At 42.8% G+C, this 25,634-nt stretch overlaps 1 protein-coding gene, 1 long non-coding RNA gene and 1 other non-coding gene across 3 annotated transcripts; 1 reads left to right on the top strand and 2 right to left on the bottom strand.

Moving 5' to 3' along the window:
• Positions 1-3,973: 3,973 nt before the first annotated feature.
• On the bottom strand, positions 3,974-5,937 carry LOC139024578 (uncharacterized). The gene is made up of 2 exons (XR_011475913.1): positions 5,740-5,937; positions 3,974-5,226 (listed from the first exon to the last, which is right to left on the bottom strand). It is a non-coding gene; the product is annotated as an uncharacterized lncRNA (long non-coding RNA).
• A 9-nt stretch (positions 5,938-5,946) lies between these two features.
• On the bottom strand, positions 5,947-8,263 carry LOC112071642 (uncharacterized). Its single transcript, XR_011475912.1, has 3 exons — positions 8,162-8,263; positions 6,264-6,816; positions 5,947-6,172 (listed from the first exon to the last, which is right to left on the bottom strand). It is a non-coding gene; the product is annotated as an uncharacterized protein (transcript).
• Positions 8,264-8,323: 60 nt separating this feature from the next.
• On the top strand, positions 8,324-10,417 carry zgc:113625 (AIG1 domain-containing protein). Its single transcript, XM_024139075.2, has 2 exons — positions 8,324-8,457; positions 8,797-10,417. The coding sequence occupies exons 1-2, from the start codon at positions 8,415-8,417 to the stop codon at positions 9,531-9,533; spliced, it is 780 nt and encodes a 259-aa protein (XP_023994843.1). The 5' UTR covers positions 8,324-8,414; the 3' UTR covers positions 9,534-10,417.
• Positions 10,418-25,634: the final 15,217 nt, after the last annotated feature.

Raw genomic sequence — 25,634 nt, 5'->3', positions numbered from 1 at the left:
TAAAACCRTTTGAATTATTTCTCTGAGTGAAACCGAACTCATTCTGCAGCACATTTCCTGACCAGGAAGTGGAATGTCAGAAATCGATGCTCTGTTCAACTTCATGCCTATACATGGGCAATGAACGTAAGAGTCTACGTACACTTCATACACCTTCCCCTGGTTGTCAAGAGGCGGTGAGAGAAGAAATTGCGTGTCTATCTTGGTCTGAGGTGGAATTAAAGCTCTTTGTATGACGTGACCGTCCATTTCCTGTTTCTGGAGCGCGCAAAAGAGGACATGGATTTGCCTTCTGTTTAGCTGTCGTTATGGACGACTAACATCTCCGGTTTAGATTTTATTTGATACATGTGACCATATCATCGTAAAGTATGTTTTTTCAATATAGTTTAATCAGATTATTGAAATTTTTTCGGGAGTTTTGCCGTGTTCCGTTCTCTGACTTTGTTGACGTTGGAGAGATCCGTGCCACTTGGCAAGTGCCCATGCTAAATCAAGAGGGAAATTTGCCGTTCCAGATCCAAGTTAATGTCCCGTTGGTAGGATATTCTTGATCGTACTTCGTCTAATTTATTATCCAATGATTGTACGTTGGTTAATAGGACTGATGGTAAAGGCAGATTACTCACTCACCGTCGGATCCTTACAAGGCACCACAACCTACGTCCCTGATATCTCCGTCTCTTTCTTATGCGAAGGAGCCTTGTTGGGTGTTTGAAGAATATCCTTCGTTTGACTCGTTAAAGAAAATATCTTTGTCCATTACGAGGTGAGTAATCGCTGTCCTGATATCCAGAAGCTCATTTCGGTCATAGGAGACGGTGGCAGAAACATTTTCTACAAAATAAGATACAAATAATGTTAAAAAACATGCACAATAACACAATTGGTTAGGGACCCTTAAAATGGCAGTCATCTCCTCCGGTGCCAGTCTATAATATACATTATGTTAGACATCATGTAAGGAACCAAAAGTAATCTTTGACTTTGAATATCTAGTTTTCTTTTCATGAGTATATCATATAATATTTCACCAACAAATTGCAGGTAAAATACAGTACAGTAGTGAACAATAAAACCAACAAGAATCTCAAAGGAACTCAAGTCAATGTCCTACTACATTCTAAAACATTTAGACTATAAATTAAAAAGTGGAGAGAAAACAGTCAATCTCATGTAGATTAAATGCCTCCTAAATTCTACTTCACTATTTAAAACAAAGACACATCTCAGATGTCTTTTAACATAAAGCCCTAAGTGTTACTCACACCATGAATTATCTCTTAAAAACACATATGAACAACAACAGTAGAGAATAAGGTCACTTGGCCATCCGGTGTCTTTATTCCAATGCCCTACAGCAGCACTCTAAATCCAGAACAAAGCTACTGTAAATTAGGTTATTTTTGTTGTATGTCTGTCGTTGTTGTGATAGTGGTCAACTCCTAACACAGTGAAAATAAGGGCATCACTGTTTCCCGGCAAGCCACAATTAATTTTGCTTTTGACAATAGAATTTAATAGTGTAATTCAATTTCAGCTTAATCGTCTTCCTGGTGATCTAGGTCGGGTAAATCAAAAACATGAAGTGTCTGTGGCACTCCAGGACAAGAGTCGCCTACCAATGGCTTAGGCATTCTGTAATCAAGCAATTTAAACTGGTTCTGTCACGCCCTGACCGTAGAGAGCTTTTTATGTATCTTTTTTGGTTTGGTCAGGGTGTGATTTGGGTGGGCATTCTATGTTGTATGTTCTATGATTTTGCATTTCTATGTGTTGGGCCGGGTGTGGTTCTCAATCAGGGACAGCTGTCTATCGTTGTCTCTGATTGAGAACCATACTTAGGTTGCCTTTATCCCACCTGTATTTGTGGGTAGTTGTCTATGTTTAGTTGCCTGTGAGCACTACGTTGGCTTCACATTTCGTTTGTTATTTTGTTAGACCCAGAGAGGACCACAGCAGGCTGGGGTTGAGAGAGGGTGGTTGGGGGGGGGGGTTATTTCTGTCTGTAATAAATCCCTTTTGTAGCGGAAAACTAATTCTGATTGACTGGCCCTGGGAGCTGCACCCCTGCCCAGTTGTGAAATCCATAGACTAGGGCCTAATGAATATATTTCAATTGACTGATTACCTTATATGAACTGTAACTCAGTACAATATTTCATACTGAACAAAAATATAATCGCAACATGCAACAATTTCATAGTCTGTCACTCTGTTATTGAGCTGTCCCATCAACCAGTCTACAAAACCACCACTAGGGGGGTCACCGTTCCCTTAAGTCTTCATTGAACACAATGGTTCTCCATTTTCCATAGATACATACATTCTTCAAGGTTTGCTTTCTCTGACCTGTAAAGCTACCATGGTGCACTTAATTGTCATAAAGAAAATATTGCCTGTAATTAGAAAAATGTTATTGTCCACGCATGGTGGAAATTTGGCTTCACCACATAAATAATTAAATAAACTATTCAAAGTGCTACAGGGCAAGGGCAGTTTCACGTTAGTATACATTATATCATCATTGGTCTAGAAGCCAAAAATGTACACTCAGTGGGCGATTTGCTAGGTACACCCCCCTTCACTAAAATGGATCACTCCTACAGACAATGAGTCACGTGGCCGTGGCTTGCTCTATATAGCAGCAGACAGGAATCGAGGCATTCAGTTACTGTTCGATTGAAATTTACAAAGGGCAAAACGAGTGGCCTAAGGGACTTTGAGCATGGTATGATGGTAGGTGCCAGGCGCGCCGGATCCTGTATCTTAGAAACGTCCACCCTCATGGGCTTTTCATACACGTCAGTGTCCAGGGTTTATTGAGAATGGTGCGACAAACAGACACATCCAGGCAGCTGCAATCCTGTGGGCAGAAACCTCTTGTTGATGAGAGATGTCGAAGGAGAATGTCAAGAATAGCGCAAATTAACAGGCGGCCACAAACTGACGGTGCAGTACAACAGCCGTGAGAAGGTTTGACGAGTTGTGCATTCCGAGATGCCATTCTGCACAACTCGTCTATCCTTGTCATGGCTAGGCTGTTGCAGCAGACGACCAAGCCGGGTTCCACTCCTATCAGCTAAAAACAAGAAGAAGCGGCTCCAGCGGGCACGCGATCACCAACACTGGACAACTGAGGAGTGGAAAACATGGCCTGGTCCGATGAATCCCGGTTCCTGTTGTGTCAAACTAATGGCAGGGCCAGGATTTGGTGTAAACAACATGAGTCCATGGACCCATCCTGCCTGGTGTCAACGGTACAGACTGGTGGTGTAGGTGTAATGGTGTGGGGAATGTTTTCCTGGCACACGTTAGGTCCCTTGATACGAATTGAGCAATGATTGAACGCCATGCCCCAAAGAATTCAGGCTGTTCTCAAGGCAATTGGGGGGGGTCCAACCTGGTACTGCACACCATCCTAATATTGAGTTGCAAACCCCCCCCCCCCCCCCTAAATTTGTCGGGACATGGACTCTACAAGGTGTCGAAAGCATTGCACAAGGATGCTGGCCCATGTTGACTCCAATGCTTCCCATGTTGGCTGGATGTCCTTTAGGTGGTGGACCATTCTTGATACACATGGGAAACTGTTGAGCATGAGAACCCCAGCAGCGTTGCAGTTCTGGACACAAACCAGTGTGCCTGGCACCTACTACAATACACCATTCAATGGCACTTAAATATAATAGTATTTGCCCATTCACCCTCTGAATGGCACACACACAATCCATGTCTCAATTGTCTCAAGGCTTACAATCCTTCTTTAACCTGTCTCCTCCTGTTCATCGACACTGATTGAAGTGAATTTAACAAGTGACATCAATAAGGGATGAGAGCTTTCACCTGGAAACCTGGTCAGTCTATGTCATGGAAAGAGCAGGTGTCCTTAATGTTTTGTACACAGTGTAATAAACTGGCCACTGAGTGTATTTGTATAACAGTAAATAATGAAGACTCAAATGCATGAAAATATTGCTATAAAGTATTTTAATATCATGAAGTTCTATACACATTATTTGCAGAGTTGCTTCACACATTTTGAGATTCTGGATAGTGTCACTGCTTTCTTAGGCTTACCATAACAATTCATATTTACAATTAATTTCTACATTTCATTTTGTTCTGTAACACATTGAGCCAATTCTTGTGTGACTTAACCTCAGGGGCAGGGCATACAGGTAAGTAATTAGTGAGTTACAGTAGCTTATTGTTTCCACAAACCTTCCACCATAATTCAATATTGTTTAGTCATTAAACAGTAATTTTCTTAGCACAATGTTGTCTATGATTTCTGAAACAATAAAGTCAAAATGTTGTGAATATCTGATCTCAATATCGATCAATGAATATATACAGAAACATAGGAATCTAGAACAAATGCACAGTTATTCATAAAACTGGAAAATTATATACTGTAGCATAATTTCTATAAAAGACAATAAATCCATCATGAATGTACAACATTTTCAATCCATTGTTCATATGAAGTCATTGGTGACACTCATGTCTTCTACATGATCATAGCTTAACTTGTTAAGCAACTTGTGGATTGACTATTCTTTTTTTTTCTCTCCTGTGAATCTGTGGTTGTCAGTTCCGACTCCTGCAAAGCAGGGAACATTTTATCATGGCTCGATAATCTGGAGATAATCTCCAACAGCCCCACTACCTGTTGACGGTCTTTGATAGAGTTACTGAACACATGATACCTGTCATGACATAGTCTAACTAGCTCATTAAGATGAGGGTCTGCCTTTTTAAGGAATGCTCCTATACTCTCACTTTTCAGGTCCTCTCCATGAGTAAAGAGAACGATCATTTTCTCTAGGATGTCTCTGCCAAAACTATTTTCTAAATGATATAATAGATTTCTTTCGCCGTCTGTGAATCGACTAACCTGAATCACCAGTAAGTACACACTAGACCCTGTCTGACAGAGGTCTTTGCAGAAGTTAATCTGTTCCTTCCTAACTGATTCATCAACATCTTCATCAAAGAAGTCAGGGGTATCAATGATCTTAACCAATGCATTTGATGTCTGCTTCTCCTTTAGTTGACACTCTTTAGTAACTGCTTCAAAACTTGTTTCTGATTGAAAAATATATTTCCCCAGGATTGTGTTGCCACTAGCACTCTTTCCAGTGCCTGTCTGTCCCAGTAGCACGATGTTCACAACGTTGCAGGGATCACTTTGATGGTTCTCTTGATTGTGAGGTCTTGGACCTGATGAAACAATATAAGATGAACAATCAAGTAAAGACACTTGAAATGTGGAGCACATGGCATATAACATATTGATTGCTGTTTACTGGTGAGGAGCAATATACTATAGACGGAACATCACTTATGACTTACTTTTTTTATTGTAGCATAACCCCTTATACTCTATATACTATGATCACTATGTTTATAAACATGTAGCATAGTGTATAAGATGGGATATAGCCTAAAATGCTCAAAATAACAGATTTCCTTTAATTGTTTAATAAATACTAATAAGGTCAAATCAAATCAATTTTATTGGTCACATACACATGGTTAGCAGATGTTAATGCGACCTGAATGACAGGTCAGTCAACATCCACAAAGAGAGTCTTGTTTTGGGTTGTACTCTCATGATAGAAGGCTGTTGTTTGGTAGGCTGGAGGTATTTACAAGTGCTTTCCAACATTTCATAGAAATGTTATACTTTCCCTTGGTTTTTGAAGAATACAACTTAAATGTAACTAGGCTTACCATTTCTGCTATATTCAGTGTTAGAGCTGGGATAGACAACTGGTGACCCTCTGTCAGCATGTCCATGACCATTGTCATAGCTGGGATAGACAGCTGGTGACCCTCTGTCAGCATGCCCATGACCAGTGTCATAGCTGGGATAGACAGCTGTTGCCCCTCTGTCAGCATGTCCATGACCAGTGTCATAGCTGGGATAGACAGCTGNCCATGACCAGTGTCATAGCTGGGATAGACAGCTGTTGCCCCTCTGTCAGCATGTCCATGACCAGTGTCATAGCTGGGATAGACAGCTGTTGCCCCCCTGTCAGCATGTCCATGACCAGTGTCATAGCTGGGATAGACAGCTGTTACGTCTTGGTCAGCATGTCCATGACCAGTGTCATAGCTGGGATAGACAGCTGTTACGTCTTGGTCAGCATGCCCAGGATGCTCTCTAAAGTATACAATCATGAGAAATAATATCTTTAGTGCACCAAACAAAGTCAGAAAAAGACAAAATTAAGATAAATGAAATTTGGTCTTACGTCGCCTCTTGGGACTTGTTCTTAGTCTCCAAGAAGGATTGTCTTTTAGTCATGAAATCATGGTAGTTGTACTGGTATTGATGATGTTTCTTGGGCTTGGTGAGGTTATCATGTAGATCATCGATGGTGCAGCACTTTAGTTTTTTTTTTTTTTCAAAAGCTTTGAGATCACGACTATCTGGTAACACAATTAACATGTTTTCTGTCATGTGTTCACCAAAGGTGTACTTAAGCAGCTCGACTTGAGGTTTAACCTCTTTTGGTGTGGCTCGCCCTTCCTCAATCACAAGCAGGAATAAATCAGGGCCTGGGTGTGAATGTGTCATACAGTCAACAATTTGCAGGTTTGCAACAGGAAATTCTTCATTAATTAAGTCGTCTGGAGTGTTGATAACAACAACATCTGTTGATCTGTTTACTTGTTTCTCACATTCCTTTAAGGTATTTTTAAAAACCTCATTGCCTAGGATCCTATTTCCTATGCACCTCTTCTGGGCTCCTTTCTTTCCCAACAGGACGATGGTGTATTTTTCTCCTGGAGTCTGTTGAATACCTAGTGAAAATAGAAGTCACGTTACCGAGCAAAACCTTGACTATCGCCAGGTTATTTATCCCGAACTTATATTTATCTAAAAATAGTCATGTCAGTGACCATGTGGAAATTTACACTACCGTTCAAAAGTTTGGGGTCACTTAGATATGTCCTTGTTTTTGAAAGAAAAGCACATTTTCTGTCCATTAAAATAACATAAAATTGATCAGAAATACAGTGTAGACATTGTTAATGTTGTAAATGACTATTGTAGCTGGAAACGGCAGATTTTTTATAGAATATCTACATAGGCGTACAGAGGCCCATTATCCGCAACCATCACTCCTGTGTTCCAATGGCACGTTGTGTTAGCTAATCCAAGTTTATCATTTTAAAAGGCTAATTGATCATTAGAAAACCCTTGCGAGAAATTGCCAAGAAAACTGAAGATCTCGTACAACGCTGTGTACTACTCCCTTCACAGAACAGCGCAAACAGGCTCTAACCAGAATATAAAGAGGAGTGGGAGGCCCTGGTGCTCAACTGAGCAAGAGGACAAATACATTAGAGTGTCTAGTTTGAGAAACAGACGCCTCTCAAGTCCTAAGCCTGTAATCACACCCATAAATGCTGTTGCTCCAGATACTCAACTAGTCTAAAGAAGGCCAGTTTAATTGCTTCTTTAATCAGAACAACAGTTTTCAGATGTGCTAACATAATTGCAAAAGGGTTTTCTAATGATCAATTAGCCTTTTAAAATGATAAACTTGGATTAGCTAACACAACGTGCCATTGGAACACAGGAGTGATGGTTCCTGATAATGGGCCTCTGTACGCCTATGTAGATATTCCATAAAAAAACGGCCGTTTCCAGCTACAATAGTCATTTACAACATTAACATTGTCTACACTGTATTTCTGATCAATTTGATGTTATTTTGATGAACAAAAAACGTGTTTTTCTTTCAAAAACAGGACATTTCTAAGTGACCCCAAACTTTTGAACAGTAGTGTATATCTACAATGTAACGTTTCTCTTCCCTACTGTCTTGAAAGCTCTGGTCCTCCTCAGCTATAAGTCTTATAACATTCCCCCAAAACAGAACATTCAGAAGACGATTCATTTAAAATGCTTATAAAATGTCCACTATTCAATTCTGATACAAAAGTGAAACTTATTACATTCCCCAAAAACAAAAAATTCTGAAAATAATTCATGTAAAATGCTTATACAATGTCTAATATTCGATTCTGATACAAAGTTAAACTTATAACATTCCCCCCTAAACAGAAACATTCAGAAATGATTAATGTAAAATGCTTATACAATGTCCACTATTCAATTCTAATACAAAGTGAAACTTACTTTGAGACATTCTTCTTTTCTTACTCTGCCACATGTACCACCTCTTGACATAGGAAAGAAAGTAGGCGGTCTTCAATATTTGCTTGGTGCAAATGATCTGAGCAAGGCAATGAGGTTTGAGTCTGCATTTTATATTGAGTGCGATACTGAATTACTAGGTGGGAGGTTCCTAAAGGGGAGCTAGATAGATAAAACAGGAAAGCACTGCTTATCTGTATTTTAATTCATTCATTTTCAACTGAATCAAGAAACCATGGGTAATCCATTTTCTGCTCCTGTACCCACTGTTCCTAGAGGTGAGAGTCTAACTTCTATTCACTCTTTTAGCATAAACATATAACCTATTTTTGCTTGTTAATACTATTGTTGATATTTCTTCATATATTTCACTGATAACATGTATTGTCCTACAACTTGATCAAACCCAGTAATTGTCTTTACAGGGTAAATCATTTTTAAAAGTATTTTATGATAATATTAATAAATTGTTTCTTCTTTTCACTGGCATCATTATTGTTGAGTACATTAATACAAATGTGTATTCTTCCAGCACAAGAAAAACAAAGTGATATTCTAGAATAATAATTTTTCCATGTTTTAATGAATAAGTCACTACTGATTTATCATCTTGGCAGGTGAAGACCTGAGAATTGTGATGATTGGAAAAACTGGAGTGGGGAAAAGTGCTGTTGGAAACACCATCCTGGGTAAAAATTCATTTAAATCTGTAGCCAGTTTTGACTCTGTCACTGACACTTGTGAAAAATATCAAATGTATGAAAACAGAAACATACATGTGGTGGACACACCAGGGATTTTAGATACAAAGAAACCTCCAGAGGAAATCAAAAAGGAGATAATGAAGTGTGTTCAGGTGTCATCTCCCGGTCCTCATGTCTTCCTGCTGGTGATTCAGCTGGGCAGATATACCAAAGAAGAACAGAATGCTGTGGAGGCCCTGGAGAAACTCTTCGGACCAGAGGCCTCCAAGTACATGATTGTAGTGTTTACTCGAGGTGATCAACTTCAGGATAAAACACTACAAGAGGTCGTACTCAAGGGTCCTGCAAAGCTCAGGGAGGCGATTCAACGATGTGGTGGCAGATTCCAGGCTTTTGACAATACAGATTCCGGTAGGCAGAATAGAAGTCAAGTTGTTGAGCTGATCAAGAAGATTGATGACATGCTGGCAGCAAATGGAGGAGGGCACTACACTGACGAAATGTATAAAGAGGCAGAGAAAATGATTAAACAGCAAAACGTCCCGAGGGAAGAGGCAGAGAAAAAAGAATACCCATTCACATTCCTTTCTGCTCTCCTGACAAGAATTGCTTTGTATCGATTAATACTTGAGAGGGAGATTGACATGTGATTGTGAATACAATGTGAACAGATAGGTGGAAGGAAACAGCCATATATCAATAACTGTTGTAAATTGAATAACTAATTGTCCCGATAAACAATTGGAAAAATAAAAAAATATGTAATTTGTATAGCATATTTCTTTGTCAGTCTTATATCAATACTAACTGTCTCTTTTTAGCGTGTAAGACCAATATCCATTTGAAAATTGACTAACAACAAATGTAAGTGGAAAATGTTGGTGTTAAATATAAATATCAAATAAAATACAAAACAGTACTCTTATAAGTATCATTACTTCTTTGAATAACTTTGGTTGTTGTTTGAAATAATCTGAAATGTAAATGTAGCATATTTTTTAAAGGAAATATGTCACACCCTGACCTTAGAGATCCTTTTTATGTCTCTATTTTGGTTTGGTCAGGGCGTGAGTTGGGGTGGGCATTCTATGTTTTGTGTTCTATGTTTTCTATTTCTGTGTGTTTGGCCGGGTGTGGTTCTCAATCAGAGGCAGCTGTCTATCGTTGTCTCTGATTGAGAACCATACTTAGGTAGCCTTTTCCCACCTGTGTTTTGTGGTTAGTTGTTTTCTGTTTTGTGTCTGCACCAGACAGAACTGTTTTCGTGTTGTTCTATTTTTGGTTATTTTTTCTCAGTGTTCAGTTTTTATAAAGAAAGCATGAACACTTACCACGCTGCGCTTTGGTCCACATCTTCTTCATATGACGACCGTTACAAAATAAACATTTTTGTTATAAACATAACTATGATGATCTATTATGTGAATTTCTGTCAAAACAATTGCAAGTTGAGTGATTAAAATGCAGGAAGTGTGCACATTACTTTTGTACTTGTGGTTGGTCAGTCAATAAACACACATTATTTAAAAGCATACCTTTGACAATAAAACATGATTAAGTGAGAAGCTGAGGAGAAAGTACCGTTTTAAGCAAACATACTATAAGCACTAAACTGACCATGGTGGAATCCAATTCAAATTCCCCTTAACCTAGTACAAGCTGATTAAGAATTTAATCTTAACGTCATATTTTCCCACAAAACCATTGCTTTTCCCCCTTCTTAGTATATGGAGACACAAACAGAAGAATGATAGTATTTGATACATCTAGGATGGAGCAATACTTATTTACATGTTCTTATACTGTCAGACATTCAACAGTCTGTCAAGAGTTCTCTCAGTTCTATATAGAATGACAGTATACAGCCTAAGTCATAACTGATGAGACTCTTTGAGTAAATGGTTATTCACAATAATGGTGAGTCATCTTCTGCTTCCACCTATCAACTCTCACCATATCACAGGGCCTTGCACTTAATACCACTGAACTCCTGACTGAACAGGTTGTAAGACACTGTTAATGTGTGACAGATAACAGAACAGTATTTCTAATATGTAGAATTGACCTATTAGTACGATTATCAGTGTTCATAAAGCACTTCACATTATCTTAATCTGGTAAAGATAAGAAAGTAAAAGGTCTCCTTTCTGCAGTATGTCCAGCTGTACTGAATTTTCATCAATAAAAATACATGACCATGACATTTTTAAGCTACAAAAACAATGCAAGGTTGATGGTCACAATTGTTTTTTTCTGACATCTGGAAGTACCTAAGCCTCCATGTGAGTGTACAAATCAGCTTGGTTCTCAAACTAAGTTACAATATTAAAGTTAAAACAAATACTGTGCTCATATGAGAGCAACCAAAGCAAGACTGACATGATATATTATTAAGTGAGCAAAATAAGCATATTGTCACCAATTAAATGTCAATCAAAATAAACAATGCACTGTCTTTCAAATAGTCCATCCACCTGACAGGTGTGGCATATCAAGAAGATCATTAAACAAAATTATCATTACACAGGCACACCTTGTGCTGGGGACAATAAAAGGCCACTCTAAAATGTTTAGTTTTGTCACACAACACAATGCCACAGTACGCCCAATCGGCCTCACAACCATAGACCATGTGTATGGCGTTGTGTGGGTGAGCGGTTTGCTGATGTCAACGTTGTGAATAGAGTACCTGATGTTGACGGTGGAGTTATGGTAAGGGGAGGTATAAGCTACAGAACACAATTGTATTTTATCGAAGGCAATTTCAATGTGCAGAGATACTGTGACGAGATCCTGACACGCATTGCCATGCATTTCATCTTCCGCCATCACCTCATGTTTCAGCATGATAATACACAGCCCCATGTTGCAAGGATCTGCACACAATTCCTGGAAGCTGAAAATGTCCCAGTTCTTCCATGGCCTGAATTGTTACGGTATCTGTGACCAAATGATGCATATCTGTATTCCCAGCAATGTGAAATCCATAGATTAGGGCCTAATTCATTTATTTCAATTTCAAATCCTTCGATGAACTGTAACTCACTAAAATCTTTGAAATTGTTGCATGTTGCATTTATATTTTTGTTCAGTATGAATATATGACATACATCCAATAAAGTATGTCATAAAAATACAGTGAACAGGATGGAACTCACCGGATTAGTAGAGAAATCCAGCCTTGTTCAGATTTCCTTAGAATGGCTCAATGTCCATGGAATCCTCAAAAACCAACAAAACAGTAATTCTTAAAGAATGAGTAATAAGCCACAATATGAGCAAAATAAAATGACTTAAAGGGCTGCTTTTTAGGCTGCAAAAGGCTTTTTAACAGAATATAACCTCAGCCAGGTTCACATCCAACACAAAATGGTACCTTTTTATGAAAGGGACATGCGTATGGAATTATGATGATGACTGAACTACGTGAGAGAGATTTACATGGTTATCAAAACGTCATGCCAAGGTAAGCCTAAATGAAACAATGTTTCCTATGGGAAAAATGAATGCTTGAAAAATTATTGGACCCATTTCCCTGATTGACCGCTATTTTTTATTGGTATTATGACTCATATTGTGGTACTCTACATCCATTTGGGCGTTGTCAAGTTAATAATCAAGCATGGCAAAATGGATTAATCCAACATCATCACAGCTTGTATTTTATCAATGCAACTTGAATTGTTCCTCCGGTATTAGAAACCATCTGTTGTAGCCATAGAGAATGCTAGAGGCCTATAGTGGCCAAAAGGTGGTTTTAGCTTGGCCATTGAGGGCTTCTGCCATGCTTCCACCATTTTACAGTAGTCAAAGTGGTGAACTGGGTGGGGATTCCTATGGGTCGTAGCTAGGGCTGTGGCGGTCATGAAATTTTGTCAGACTAATTGTCAAGCAAATAACTGCCGGTCTCACGGTAATTGACTGTTAATTAACATAAACGCATTTAGCATCTCCTGGCTTCCACACATAGCATACAAGGCCCTGATGCAGAACTTTGGAACATCTACATTTCAAAAAGACTCATAAATCCAAGTAATATAGCCTACACCATCACAATAAACACATTATTTATTATGTTCTAAAGAAACATGATATGAAAAAATGTAATCTATTTCAGATTAACAGAACAGCATACGCTGAGTTGTCCTTATGTTAGGCCCTGATCTGGCTATGCCGTATGGCTGTGGGCTACACTAGTTAATTTATCAGACAAGATTTGCTTAGAATTCCATGGAATTTTATTGAGCTCTGTTTTGTTTTTTTGCACATGCTGTACACACTTCATCAGTCTCTCATTCACAATTTGACAAGCACTTGATAATGCCTCAGATTTTTCGGCTGCATCCCCTTTGTGTGGCCGTAATGCCCCCTAAATAAATCCATGTCTTTTGCGGCCAGTGGCCATTATGACCTTGGGATGAATATATTATAATAAGTGAAGTTACTAACTGATGTTACTAAGTGAAGTTACTGCACTCTAAATCAAATCAAATAAAAATTTATTTGTCACACATACACATGGTTAGCAGATGTTAATGCGAGTGTAGCGAAATGCTTGTGCTTCTAGTTCCGACAATGCAGTAATAACCAACAAGTAATCTAACCTTAACAATCCACAACTACTACCTTATACACACAAGTGTAAAGGATGAAAAGAATATGTACATAAAGATATATGAATGAGTGATGGTACAGAACGGCATACGCAAGATGCAGTAGAAGGTATAGAGTACAGTCTATACATATGAGATGAGTAATGTAGGGTATGTTAAACATAAATGGCATAGTTTAAAGTGGCTAGTGATACATGTATTACATAAAGATGCAAGATGCAGTAATGATATAGAGTACAGTATTTACATATACATATGAGATGAGTAATGTAGGGTATGTAAACATTATATTAAGTGGCATTGTTTAAAGTGGCTAGTGATACATTTTTACATAATTTCCATCAATTCCCTTATAAAGTGGCTGGAGTTGAGTCAGTATGTTGGCAGCGGCCACTAAATGTTAGTGGTTGCTGTTTAACAGTCTGATGGCCTTGAGATAGAAGCTGTTTTTCAGTCTCTCGGTCCCTGCTTTGATGCACCTGTACTGACCTCGCCTTCTGGATGATAGCGGGGTGAACAGGCAGTGGCTCGGGTGTTGTTGTCCTTGTAGATCTTTATGGCCTTCCTGTGACATCGGGTGGTGTAGGTGTCCTGGAGGGCAGATAGTTTGCCCCCGGTGATGCGTTGTGCAGACCTCACTACCCTCTGGAGAGCCTTACGGTTGTGGGCGGAGCAGTTGCCATACCAGGCGGTGATACAGCCCGACAGGATGCTCTCGATGTGCATCTGTAGAAGTTTGTGAGTGTTTTTGGTGACAAGCCGAATTTCTTCAATCTCCTGAGGTTGAAGGCGCTGCTGCGCCTTCTTCACAACGCTGTCTGTGTGGGTGGACCAATTCAGTTTGTCCGTGATGTGTACACCGAGGAACTTAAAACTTTCCACCTTCTCCACTACTATCCCGTCGATGTGGATAGGGGGGTGCTCCCTCTGCTGTTTCCTGAAGTCCACAATCATCTCCTTTGTTTTGTTGACGTTGAGTGGGAGGTTATTTTCCTGACACCACACATCAAGGGCCCTCACCTCCTCCATGTAGGCCGTCTCGTCGTTGTTGGTAATCAAGCCTACCACTGTAGTGTCGTCCGCAAACTTGATGATTGAGTTGGCTTTGTTCCAGCGTGTTTTCACTGCAGTTACTGAGGTTTTCCTTGGTATTCTATCAGGCTCTGAATTCAGGTCATCCTGATCATGACACACACCTTCACACACACCATGAGAAAGCCAGTGATCCAGTAATCACCACAATAAACATGACACAATCCAGCGGAAATAATTATGGTTGAACTCGCATTGCACCGCAATTACTCAGATAATGGTAAGAAAGATAGCGTTAAAATTATATTAATTCAAAGTCAAAAAAATATTTATTTAATAGTTATTAAGTTAAGGCGAACAATTGTTTGTGGGTTACTACAATACAATTGTCAAAACATGAAAACATGAATACAAAAAACATGAAATAAAGTTGGAATGTAGTTAGAACTCTACAACTGTTTCCATCAAACACACAAACAATAAGAAAGTTGGATCAACACATTTAGATTTGAAATAGTGCACTTTTCTTTGGCATTACCCATATGGCTGTTTAAGGTCATACAAAGGCAGAGTGCAGTATTAGCATTTTAGGGGTCATAGGTCAGATTAGTCGTCATGGTTGATATGCATAAAACATTACTTCATATTAAGATACAACATTATCAACGCATTATCACTTATCTATCTACAACATATTTGGCTGGACAGCAAAATTAACTTTAAAGCCATGTTTCTCAGATTCACTGTTTGTGTAGACTGTTCATTGCCTTTGTAAGGCAGTTCAGGTGGCTGCCCTTTGTCATGTAAAAAGCTTCCCAGCGTGAAATAGTTCCCAGTTCTATACTTGTACATGTGTCTCTATGTGGATGGCTAAGCTCATGCGGGTGTTTCTCTCACTTATGTTACTCTGGGAAGATGTTTACATGACACCCAGCCCTTGCCCTTAGTCTGCCTCCTGTCCCTCATATCCCCATGGGTACACCTTCTGAAAACAATGACACTATACTTTGCTTAAACTTGTTCTACAAGTTCAAGTCCTTAAAGATTAGAATGTTCCAATGTGGTTAGCCAAAAAGATGACAAGATAGTTCACACATTCATCATTTAGGACAGGCTTACTATCAAACAGATATGTCACATTTCTGGTTCGTCCATAACTTGTTTCCTGCTTGTAGCAGGGCGAGTTTACAGGAATCCTTTTTTAAATCAAACTATAGAAATCATACATGATTTCATGAGAAAATGTTTCTGCACTGAGGGTGTGTAATGCCAAGGTGTCAATGATAAACACACACACACATAGGCTACTATTTACTCTAGCTGTCATATGACTTTATTAGTTTGAACTTCCTTATACTCTCTGAGGACACATCTCTCAAATTACATTGCAATGGGATGTAGGTTTTACTTAATTTTTATACAAACCTTCAGAAAATACAGGTCATTTATGAAATAATTGTTAATGTGATTACAAAAGTTAGCACTGGTGCACCCTATCTGTGAAGCCTAAATCTCGAGTATCGGACAGAATTTAGGAACACCAGAAAAATGTGTGAATATAGTGCTAAACTTGAATAACTCATAGTTCTCACTGTGAATTGAATTTAATAAACGCATAGATTTGCTCGCCAGTGCACTCAGAGATTAGATTAGAGAGTAGATTAACAAGAGTGGATTAACAACGTTGACCTGTGCACAACAGAAAAAGAGAAGCATTGAAGGGACAAGAACCACCTGGTGACCCAATCGTTTGTGTCCCTTCCCCTGGCCATCCAGACCAGGGAAGCATGGTCTGTGACCAGGGTGATGTGGGTAATACTTGAGTGTCTAGCTAGGCACTCTTTCTCGACAATCAAGCACTTTTTGTCTTTGGGTATCAGATTTTGGCTTATGTACATGATGGGGTGACCATCGTGACCACCAGGCGCCTGAAGGTCTTAGGTCTCGCCCGTCCATTTCACTGTTTTCGGGAGGCGGGCCATGGTTAGATCTGTAAGGACATAGCTGCAAAGTTGGGGATAAACCATATGTAGTATCCTGCCAGTCCCAGGAAGGACTTGACCTGTGTCTTGGTGCATGGGATGGGCCAGTCACGTACGGCATGGATCTTCCTCTCCTGGGGCTTGAAGTTCCCCCATCTGATCGAACCCTAGCTTGACTTTCTTGGGGTTCGCTGTCAAACCAGCTTGCCTGAGCGCATTCAGCACCGCCTGGAGGCACGTCAGGTGCTCTTCCCTAACCTTGGCTGTGGATGATATCATCCAAATAGGCCGTTACGTACTGTTGGCGGGGTCAAAGGACTCAATCCATCAGGCGCTGGAACGTGGGTGGGGCTCTGGGGAGACCAAATGGGAGCACCCGGTACTGATATAAGCCGTCCAGTGTCGAAAACACTGTCTTCTCCCAGGAGGAGGCTGCCAACAATACCTGCCTATATCCTTTGGTCAGGTCGAGGGTGGTGATGTACCCGGCCTTTCCCAATCAGTCGATGAGCTCATCCACCCTCTGCATGGTGTAGGCATCGAACAAGCTGATGTCGTTCACACCCCAGAAGTCAATACAGAAGAGCAGGCTACCGTCCGGTTTGGGCACCAACACCATGCGCTGTGCGCATGCGCTGTGGGACTCTTCGATGACCCCCATCCTCAGCATAGCTTACACTTCCTGCTTCACGGCCTACCTTCAGGCCTCGGGGATCCGGTATGGCCTCTTTCGTACCATTACCCCGGGCCGGGTGCGGACATAGTGTTCAATGAGGGTCGTGCGGCCCGGCTTCTCTGAGAACACTGCCGTGCTTCCCACTCTTCCATAGGTTCACGTGGTAAATATGTTGGGGTTTCCGTGTCCCCCGCTGCCGTACGCGATAATTGACGGGTCCCAGCTTCTCTATCACCTTGTAAGACCCATGCCATGATTCCAGGAACTTACTTTCTATGTGGGGATTAAGACCAGCACCTTGTCTCCCACCTGGAATTCTTGGGGCTGGGTTCACCGATTGTAGACCTGGGCTTGGGCGCGTTGGGCCTTCTCCATATGTTCCCATCCCACTAGTCATATGGCTGTCATCCGCTCCTTCATCGTCTCCATGTGTTCTACCACGCTGCATAAGGGGGTCGGCTGGGCTTCCCACACCTCCTTGGTGAGGTACAGTAGGCAGCGTGGCCTCCTCCCGTAGAGAAGTTCGAAAGGGGAAAACCCAGTGGATGAGTGGTGCAGTTCTCGGACCGAGAACATTAGGTGGGGTAGTAGCTGGTCTCAGTACTTCCCGTCCTGCTCGATGACCTTCCGCAGCATTTGTTTGAGCATTTTATTGAACCGCTCGATGAGCCCTGATCTGCAGGAGAGCACAAAAATCTTTCATTAGGCGGGACATGAACTCGGTACCTTGGTTGGTCAGGATCTCGTTTGGGATGCCCATCCAGCTAAAAAGGTGGAACAGCTCCTGGGCGATTCCCTTGGAGACCGCTGCCCGTAGGAGAATAGCCTCGGGATACTGGGTGACATAATTGACTATTACCAGGAGATACCGGTGTCCTTGTGCCATTTTTACCAGATCCCACTATGTCCATGGCGATGCGTTCAAAGGGCACTCTGATGATTAGTAGGGGGACCAGCGGGTTTTCGGAAGTGTGGTTTTGGGGCAGTGATTTGACACTCTGAGCAGCTGCGAAAATAGTCTTCCACGGCCTTCCTCATCCCGAGCCAGTGGATCCAGCGATCCGTTCCTGGGTCTTCTCCATTCCCAGGTGCACCCCCAACAGATGAGTGTGGGCCAGCTGAAGTACGGTTCCCACATACCGTCGGGGCAGCAACAGTACCTCTCAAAGTTCCCCCTGTTGGCGCGACACCTGATACAAAAGATTGTTCTTGATTTGGAAATGGGAGTATCGCCAGTCACTCACCCCCGGAAGTAGCTGTCCATCCACCGCTATCACTTGGGCGGCGGTGGATTTCAAGTTCGGATCCTCCCACTGGGCAGTCCCGAACTATACCCTCAGTTGGCCCCCGACAGCATATCCCCAGAGAGCCATGTTGCCGTGAAACAGAGTATGTTGCAAACACTGATATCTCTCTGGAAAGCAACCCTTGCTCTAATTTCGTCGATCTTATCTATGGACTGGACATTAGCGAGTAATATATTCGGAAGCGGTGGATGGTGTGCGCGCCTCCAAAGTCTGACCAGAAGACCGCTCCTTCCTCTTCTCCGGCGGCATTGTTTTGGGTCGGCCTCTGGGATCAGTTCAGATGCCCTGGGTGGTGCGGACAAAGGATCCTCTTCGGGAAAGTCGTATTCCTGGTCGTAGTGCTGGTAAGTGGTAGTTCTCCCCGGCTGTATGAAACAACACCTAAGATTTTCTTGGTTAACAATGTAATAAATAATACATAAAATAACAAAATACTGCATAGTTTCCTAAGTGCTATCTTGAAGGGATATTGCGCCTCTTCAACCTCAGGAGGCTGAAGAAATTTGGCTTGTCACCGAAAACCCTCACAAACTTTTACAGAAGCACAATTGAGAGCATACTGTCAGGCTGTGTCACCGCCTGGTATGGCAACTGCACCGCCCACAACCGCTCCAGAGAGTGGCCTGTTACTCAGGCCCTGAAGCTAGGATAGAAAACACTCTGAAGTACAATTTGATTTGATGGTGGGTGTCTCGGCTGGTCCCTCAAAATCGATGAGGGGGAGGATGAGCTCCTCCTCGAGTTGTTCACCAGGGAGGTTGGATTCCAGCACCCCCTCAAACTCTGATTTCGGACCCATAGAAAGGGGTTTGTCAACCGCTTGCTTCCGGACCGTGCTTGCTTCCGGATGGCATCGACTCCTCTCGAGCTAGACAATTCCATGCAAGGTGCCCCCGGGTGCCACACTCAAAACACCTCCTTTGATCTCCATCTACATGGGGTCGACAGCGGCGGGTTGGCTCTCCCCCAGCCGCCTCTGCAGCCTTTGGCCTCACTGACTGTTGGTACGGGGACTGCGGCGGTGGGGGTGTCCTTCCGTCCCCTCGGATGGGTCTCCGACTCGGCCCGGATCCCCGACTCGGCCCAGCTACCCTTCAGCAGGGCCTCTGTGTTCTGATGCATCTCCACTGCTCCCAGGAGGTCCTCTAAGGTCTGGGGTGTGCATAGACTTGCTGCCCTCTTCATGTCGTTTGGTAGCGCCCGTAAGATAGGATCCATGACCACTTTGTCTATGATGGAGGGGATGGATACATCGGTTAGGAGCCATGCCCTGGTGATGCACAGTAGGTCACTCATCTGGGCTCGGGGGGAGGTATCGGCCATAAACCTCCAGTCGTGGACCAGTTGGGCCCGATGGACTAAGCTGTACCCGTAGTAGCTGAGTATCTCCCATTTGAGACTGTCGTAGTTAGCCGCCTGTTCATCGCTAACGTCCCAAAATGCCTTTTGGGCGTTCCCAGACAGGAACGGGGCCAGCAGACTTGCCCACTTCGGTCTTGGCCTTCCTTCCCGTAGCGTTGTCCGTTCAAATGTGCTGAGGTATGTTTCGATGTTGTCGTCCTCCATTATCTTGATTAAAAACTTGTTTGGATGCGATTCAGTAGGCGCTCCTCCTTGTAGCTTCCTGATTTCCTCAACGAGGTGGACATTTTCTTGCCGCTGTTCCTACAGCGTTCGTTCCTGAACTGCCTGTTGTGCTTGTTGGGCCTGGATGAACTGAGCTATCTGTGCATCTGTGTTTACCACGTCAACCATGATCTTACCACGTTATCAGAATGACCACATTCTCCACCACTTGTGGCAGGCTAGGGGGTTTGGTCAAGACATTTACACAGATCAGACACAGACAGAATTGTATTAGCTCGGTTTCAAGGGTGTTTATTTAAATAATACACACCTCCGTGATACCGTATCTGGGCTCTGGGGTCTTGCTGTATCCTGTGGGGAACAAAACCGAGCTCCCTCCATTATCTCTGGTACTGAGCAAGACTATATGGGAGTAACCTCTCTTCCCCAGTCCCCACCCCGTGTGCTGCCCTTCTGGCAGCTACTGTATATGGGACTCGTCCAGCTAGTGAGCAATCAGCCCCTTGATTACTCACCAACAACAATCAGCCCCAATTATTCCTGAACGGAGAGCCCGTCGAGACCTGTCATGTCCAGCAGAGGGAGTCTCCCCCTGGTGGCTAACCTGCTGCGCACCATAAAAAAAAATGTCCAGGTTGCACATCTAAATATTTAAGGACTGCTGTGTCTGCTGTGTCTGTACAGTCATGTGAAGCATATGCTCAAAGTTCACACAAACACAGTGCAACCAATAGTCAGTTCAAGACAGACATGGTGACTACAAGGTGAACAAAATTAGAGTCATGAAAACCAAAAAAATGTCAGACAGTGATTCAGAGGTCACCTCACTAACATCAACACAGTGTAGACTACTCTATGTTTAGAACCAGAGAGCTACAGTAGAAAGACACTCAGCCTAAACCAACCACTCATAGACCTAGTCCCCCTTGAGCCCACTCAGCCTAAACCAACAACTCATAGGCATAGTCGCCCTTGAGCCTCAGACAACACCAAACAGCTCATAAAGAAGGGCACCGATTGGTTGATGGTTAAAGAAGCAGACACAATTATAATAATCAAACATGACTAAATGGATTAATCCAACATCATCGCAGCTTGTATTTTATTAATGGAACTATTTTTTTGACCACTTGGCCTTTAAACACATTTTTGCCTGGGGTGCTGACATTTGTTTTTTGGCACACGCTACCAATGTCTATATAGGTCCGCTAATACAGGACTATTAAGCACCCTACAGCACCCCTACTTCCCACGGCTATGCGCACACAGAAATTGAGATCAAGGTAAAACACAGATGCACTTTAAAATAAAAATGCTAACAAAACAGTAATAATGAATATGCAGCAGTCTTCTTACCACAAACACACTTTTAAATTAGTTGAAATGTCATAGTATCTTGGTTAATTTAATTTTGTTTCATGTGTACTATGACAGCCAAAAGCGGAATTACATTAACACATACATGAGATACAACAAAATTAACAGAATCAAAACTTTTGGGAGTTGAGGCAGAAATGGAGGTAGAACGGTCTTTTTTTTCACCTTTATTTAACCAGGTAGGCTAGTTGAGAACAAGTTCTCATTTAAAACTGCGACCTGGCCAAGATAAAGCAAAGCTGTGTGACACAAACAACAACACTGAGTTACACATGGAATAAACAAGCGTACAGTCAATAACACATTAGAAAAAAAAGAAAGTCTATATACAGTGTGTGCAAATGGCTTGAGGAGGTAGGCAATAAATAGGCCGGTCTGAGCGGTGGAGAGAGAAGCATCTTGACTACAGAGGCTAGAGCAATACTGCACTACAAAAACAAAGATAAGTCTACACAAACAATGAATCTGAGAAAAATGGCTTTAAAGTTTAGACCACTGATCTGACATATGACCCCTAAAATGCTGATACTGCACTCTGCCTTTGTATGACCTTAAACAACTATATGGGTATTGTAAAAGCAAAGTGCACTATTTAAAATCTACATGTTGATCCAACTTTCTTGTTGTTTTTCTGTTTGATGGACACAATTTGAGAGTTCGAACTACATTCCAACTCTATTTCATGTTTTGAATGTTGTCTAACCCTAATGGTAAGAACTAATGGTAAGTTTTGGAAGGCTATTAAGTCTATGTATGGTAACAGTAATGTCAATGAATTACCATCATGTGTTTTGAAGGACTCTGTTGTTGTATATGACAAAACTGAAATGCTGAATTGTTTCAATGAGCACTTTGCATCATCTGGTAGGCTGTTTGATTCAGTGTCCTTTGTCTCTGTACAACCCTGTGTGGATGAACCAGTGAGAGCTGGTCAAACTTTTAGCTTTTTGCCATTCTCAGTGCAGGTGGTACATAAAGCCTTGAAATCCTTAGATCAGAGAAAGCCTGCAGGTCCTGATCTTTTGGATCCCTGCTTTTTAAATCTGGCAGCTGATTTCAAAGCTGAACCACTTACATATCTGTTCAATCTAACCCTGGAATGTAATGAGATCCCGAAAATCTGGAATCAACATTTGTCCTACCACTTTTAAAAGGGGGAGATCCTACTCTTTTAAATAATTAGAGGCCAATCTCAAAGCTGTCACCCCTGTCGAAGTACTTGAAACCCTTGTGAGTGAACAGCTAAAATAGTTTTTATTTACTAACGCTATTTTATCAATGTACCAATCGGGCTTCAGGAAGAAGCATAGCACAATTACAGCAGCCATGAAGGTTTTAAATGATATCACTGAAGCCCTTGACAAAAAACAGCACTGTGTCTCACTTTTTATTGATCTCTCTAAGGTTTTTGATACAGTTGATCATGCTTTACTAAGGCAGAGCTTGTTGAGTGTAGGTCTTTCAGAGCATGCATGGTTTGCTAACTATCTGTCTGATAGAACTCAGTGCACTCAATTTGATGGGCTTATGTCTGTTAAATTGTCTGTCTTTAATTGTGTGCCCCAAGGCTCTGTACTTGGTCCTCTCTTATTCACTATTTATATAAATGATTTAGACAAAAATGTCCAAAATGCGCAACTTGATGATACTGATGATACTGTTATTTACTGTCGTCTCTTACAAAAGCTTTCCAGAACTTGCAAACTGCTTTTTATACTGTTCAACATACCTTGTGTCAATTGAAGCTTATCCTCAATACTGACAAAACYAAACTAATGGTGTTTTCTAAAGCAAGAAATAGACCTCTGAACCTTTCACCTATTACTACCTGTCAGGGCAAGGAGATTGAGGTTGTAACCTCATATAAATATCTTGGAATTYTAATTGATGACGGCCTCTCTTTTAAATTGCATATTCAACAACTTACAAAAAAATTKAARCTGAAATTGGGATTTTATTTTAGGAATAAGGCCTGTTYTTCTTTTGAAGCCAGAAGGAGGCTAGTATCAGCTACATTTATGCCTTTACTAGACTATGGGGATATTTTATATATGAATGCTTCCRCTCAGTGTTTGAGATCAATTGACACCCTTTACCATGGCACTGAGATTTATTTTGAACTGCAAAACCCTTACGCACCACTGCACTTTGTATACCAGGGTTAGATGGCCTTCTCTAGTCACTCGTTGTCACGGCTGTCTTCCTCTGAAGAGGTGTAGCAAGGATCGGACCAATACGCAGCGTGGTAGGTATCCATGTTTTAATATAGAAAACTGAACTATGAACACCAATACAAAAACAATAAACGTGAACAAACCGTAACAGTCCCGTGTGGTACAAACAATGACACAGGAAACAATCACCCACAAAATACCCAAAGAACATGGCTGCCTAAATATGGTTCCCAATCAGAGACAACGATAAACACCTGCCTCTAATTGAGAACCAATCTAGGCAACCATAGACTTACATAAACACCTATAATGAACACAACCCCATCAATCTACAAAAAAAACCTAGACAGTACAAACACCCTAGACGAGACAAAAACACACAAACCACCCTCGTCACACCCTGACCTAACCAAAATAATAAAGAGAACAAAGCTTGGGTTTTCAACGTTATTGTTTTTGTATTGTATTTCATAGTGTCAGTGCTTTTGTTATTAAAATCGTCATGAACCTTACCACGCCGCATCTTGGTCGATCCTTACTCTCTTCAGACGAAGAGGAGGAAATCTGCCGTGACAGAAATCACCCACCAACATAGGACCAAGAGCGTGGTACGGGCAGCAGGGACAGCAGCAGCAGCGTACACAGGACTTCTGGACACTGGGAGGAAATTCTGGACGGTAAGGGACCTTGGGTTCAAGCTGGAGAGTATCGCCGCCTTGTGAAGAGCTGGAGGCAGCTAAAGCCGAGAGGCGGTGGTATGAGGAGGCAGCACGGAAGCGGGCTGGAAGCCTGAGAGTCAGCCCCAAAAATGTATTGGGGGGTGGATAAAGGGGAGTGTGGCAAAGTCAGGTAGGAGACCTGCGCCAACTCCCGGGCTTACCGTGGGGAGCGAGAGTACGGGCAGACACCGTGTTATGCGGAAGCGGACGGTGTCCTGTACGTGTGGTATAGCCCGGTGCGGTACATTCCAGCTCCACGTATGCGGCCGGCTAGATTGAGCATTGAGCCAGGTGCCATGAAGCCGGCTCAACGCATCTGGTCTCCAGTGCGTCTCCTCGGGCCGGTGTACATGGCACCAGCCTTACGCATGGTGTCCCCGGTTCGCCAGCACAGCCACAGTGCGGGTTATTCCACTCCCGCTGGTCGGGCTAGCGGGAGCATTCAACCAGGTAAGGTTGGGCAGGCTCGGTGCTCAAGGGAGCCAGTCCGCCTTCACGGTCCGGTAAATCCGGTGCCACCTCCTCGCCCCAGCCCAGTACCACAGTGCCTACACCACGCACCAGGCTTCCTGTGCGTCTTCAGAGCCCTGTTCCTCCTCAACGCACTCGCCCTGTGGTGCGTGTCTCCAGCCAGTACACCAGTTCCGGCACCACGCACTAAGCCTCCTGTGCATCTCCAGAGCCCTGTACGCCCTGTTGCTGCTCCCGCACTAGCCTTGAGATGCGTGTCCCTAGCCGGTACCACCAGTTCCGGCACACGCACCAGGCATACTGTGCGCCTAGCAGGCCAGGTCTGCCGTCTGCCCAGCGCCGTTGAGCTGCCCGTCTGCCCAGGCGTCTGAGCTGCCCATCTGCCCAGCGCCGTCTGAGCTGCCCGTCTGCCCAGCGCCGTCTGAGCTGCCGTCTGCCCTGAGCCGTCTGAGCTGCCGTCTGCCCTGAGCCCGTCTGAGCTGCCCGTCTGTCAGGAGCCGCTAGAGCCGTCCGTCATCAGGAGCCGCCCGCCAGACAGGAGCGCCCAGAGCCGCCGCCAGACAGGAGCTGCCAGAGCCGCTGCCAGACAGGAGCTGCCGAGCACCGCGACAGGAGTTGCCAGAGCCGCCCGCAGAACAGGAGCCGCCCGCATCGAGCCGCCCGCAGTCCGGAGCGCCCGCCAGTCCGGAGCACCCCTCAGTCCGGAGCGTCCGGAGCCGCCCAGTCGGAGCCTTCGCCTCAGTCCGGAGCCTTCCCTCAGTCCGGAGCCTTCCTCAGTCCGGAGCCTTCCCTCAGTCCGGCCCCGGACCTTCC

Source organism: Salvelinus sp. IW2-2015, unplaced genomic scaffold (assembly GCF_002910315.2).
Source record: "Salvelinus sp. IW2-2015 unplaced genomic scaffold, ASM291031v2 Un_scaffold1672, whole genome shotgun sequence".
Classification (NCBI taxonomy): domain Eukaryota; kingdom Metazoa; phylum Chordata; class Actinopteri; order Salmoniformes; family Salmonidae; genus Salvelinus; species Salvelinus sp. IW2-2015.
The sequence above is the reverse complement of the archived record's forward strand: the minus strand, read 5'-3'. Positions and strand labels throughout refer to the sequence as shown.

Excerpts from the sequence above, each read along its gene's own strand:
- zgc:113625 (XM_024139075.2), top strand. The coding sequence starts at position 8,415 with ATGGGTAATCCATTTTCTGCTCCTGTACCCACTGTTCCTAGAG. Across the intron at positions 8,458-8,796 it reads TGTACCCACTGTTCCTAGAG|GTGAAGACCTGAGAATTGTG; the intron begins GTGAGAGTCTAA and ends TCATCTTGGCAG.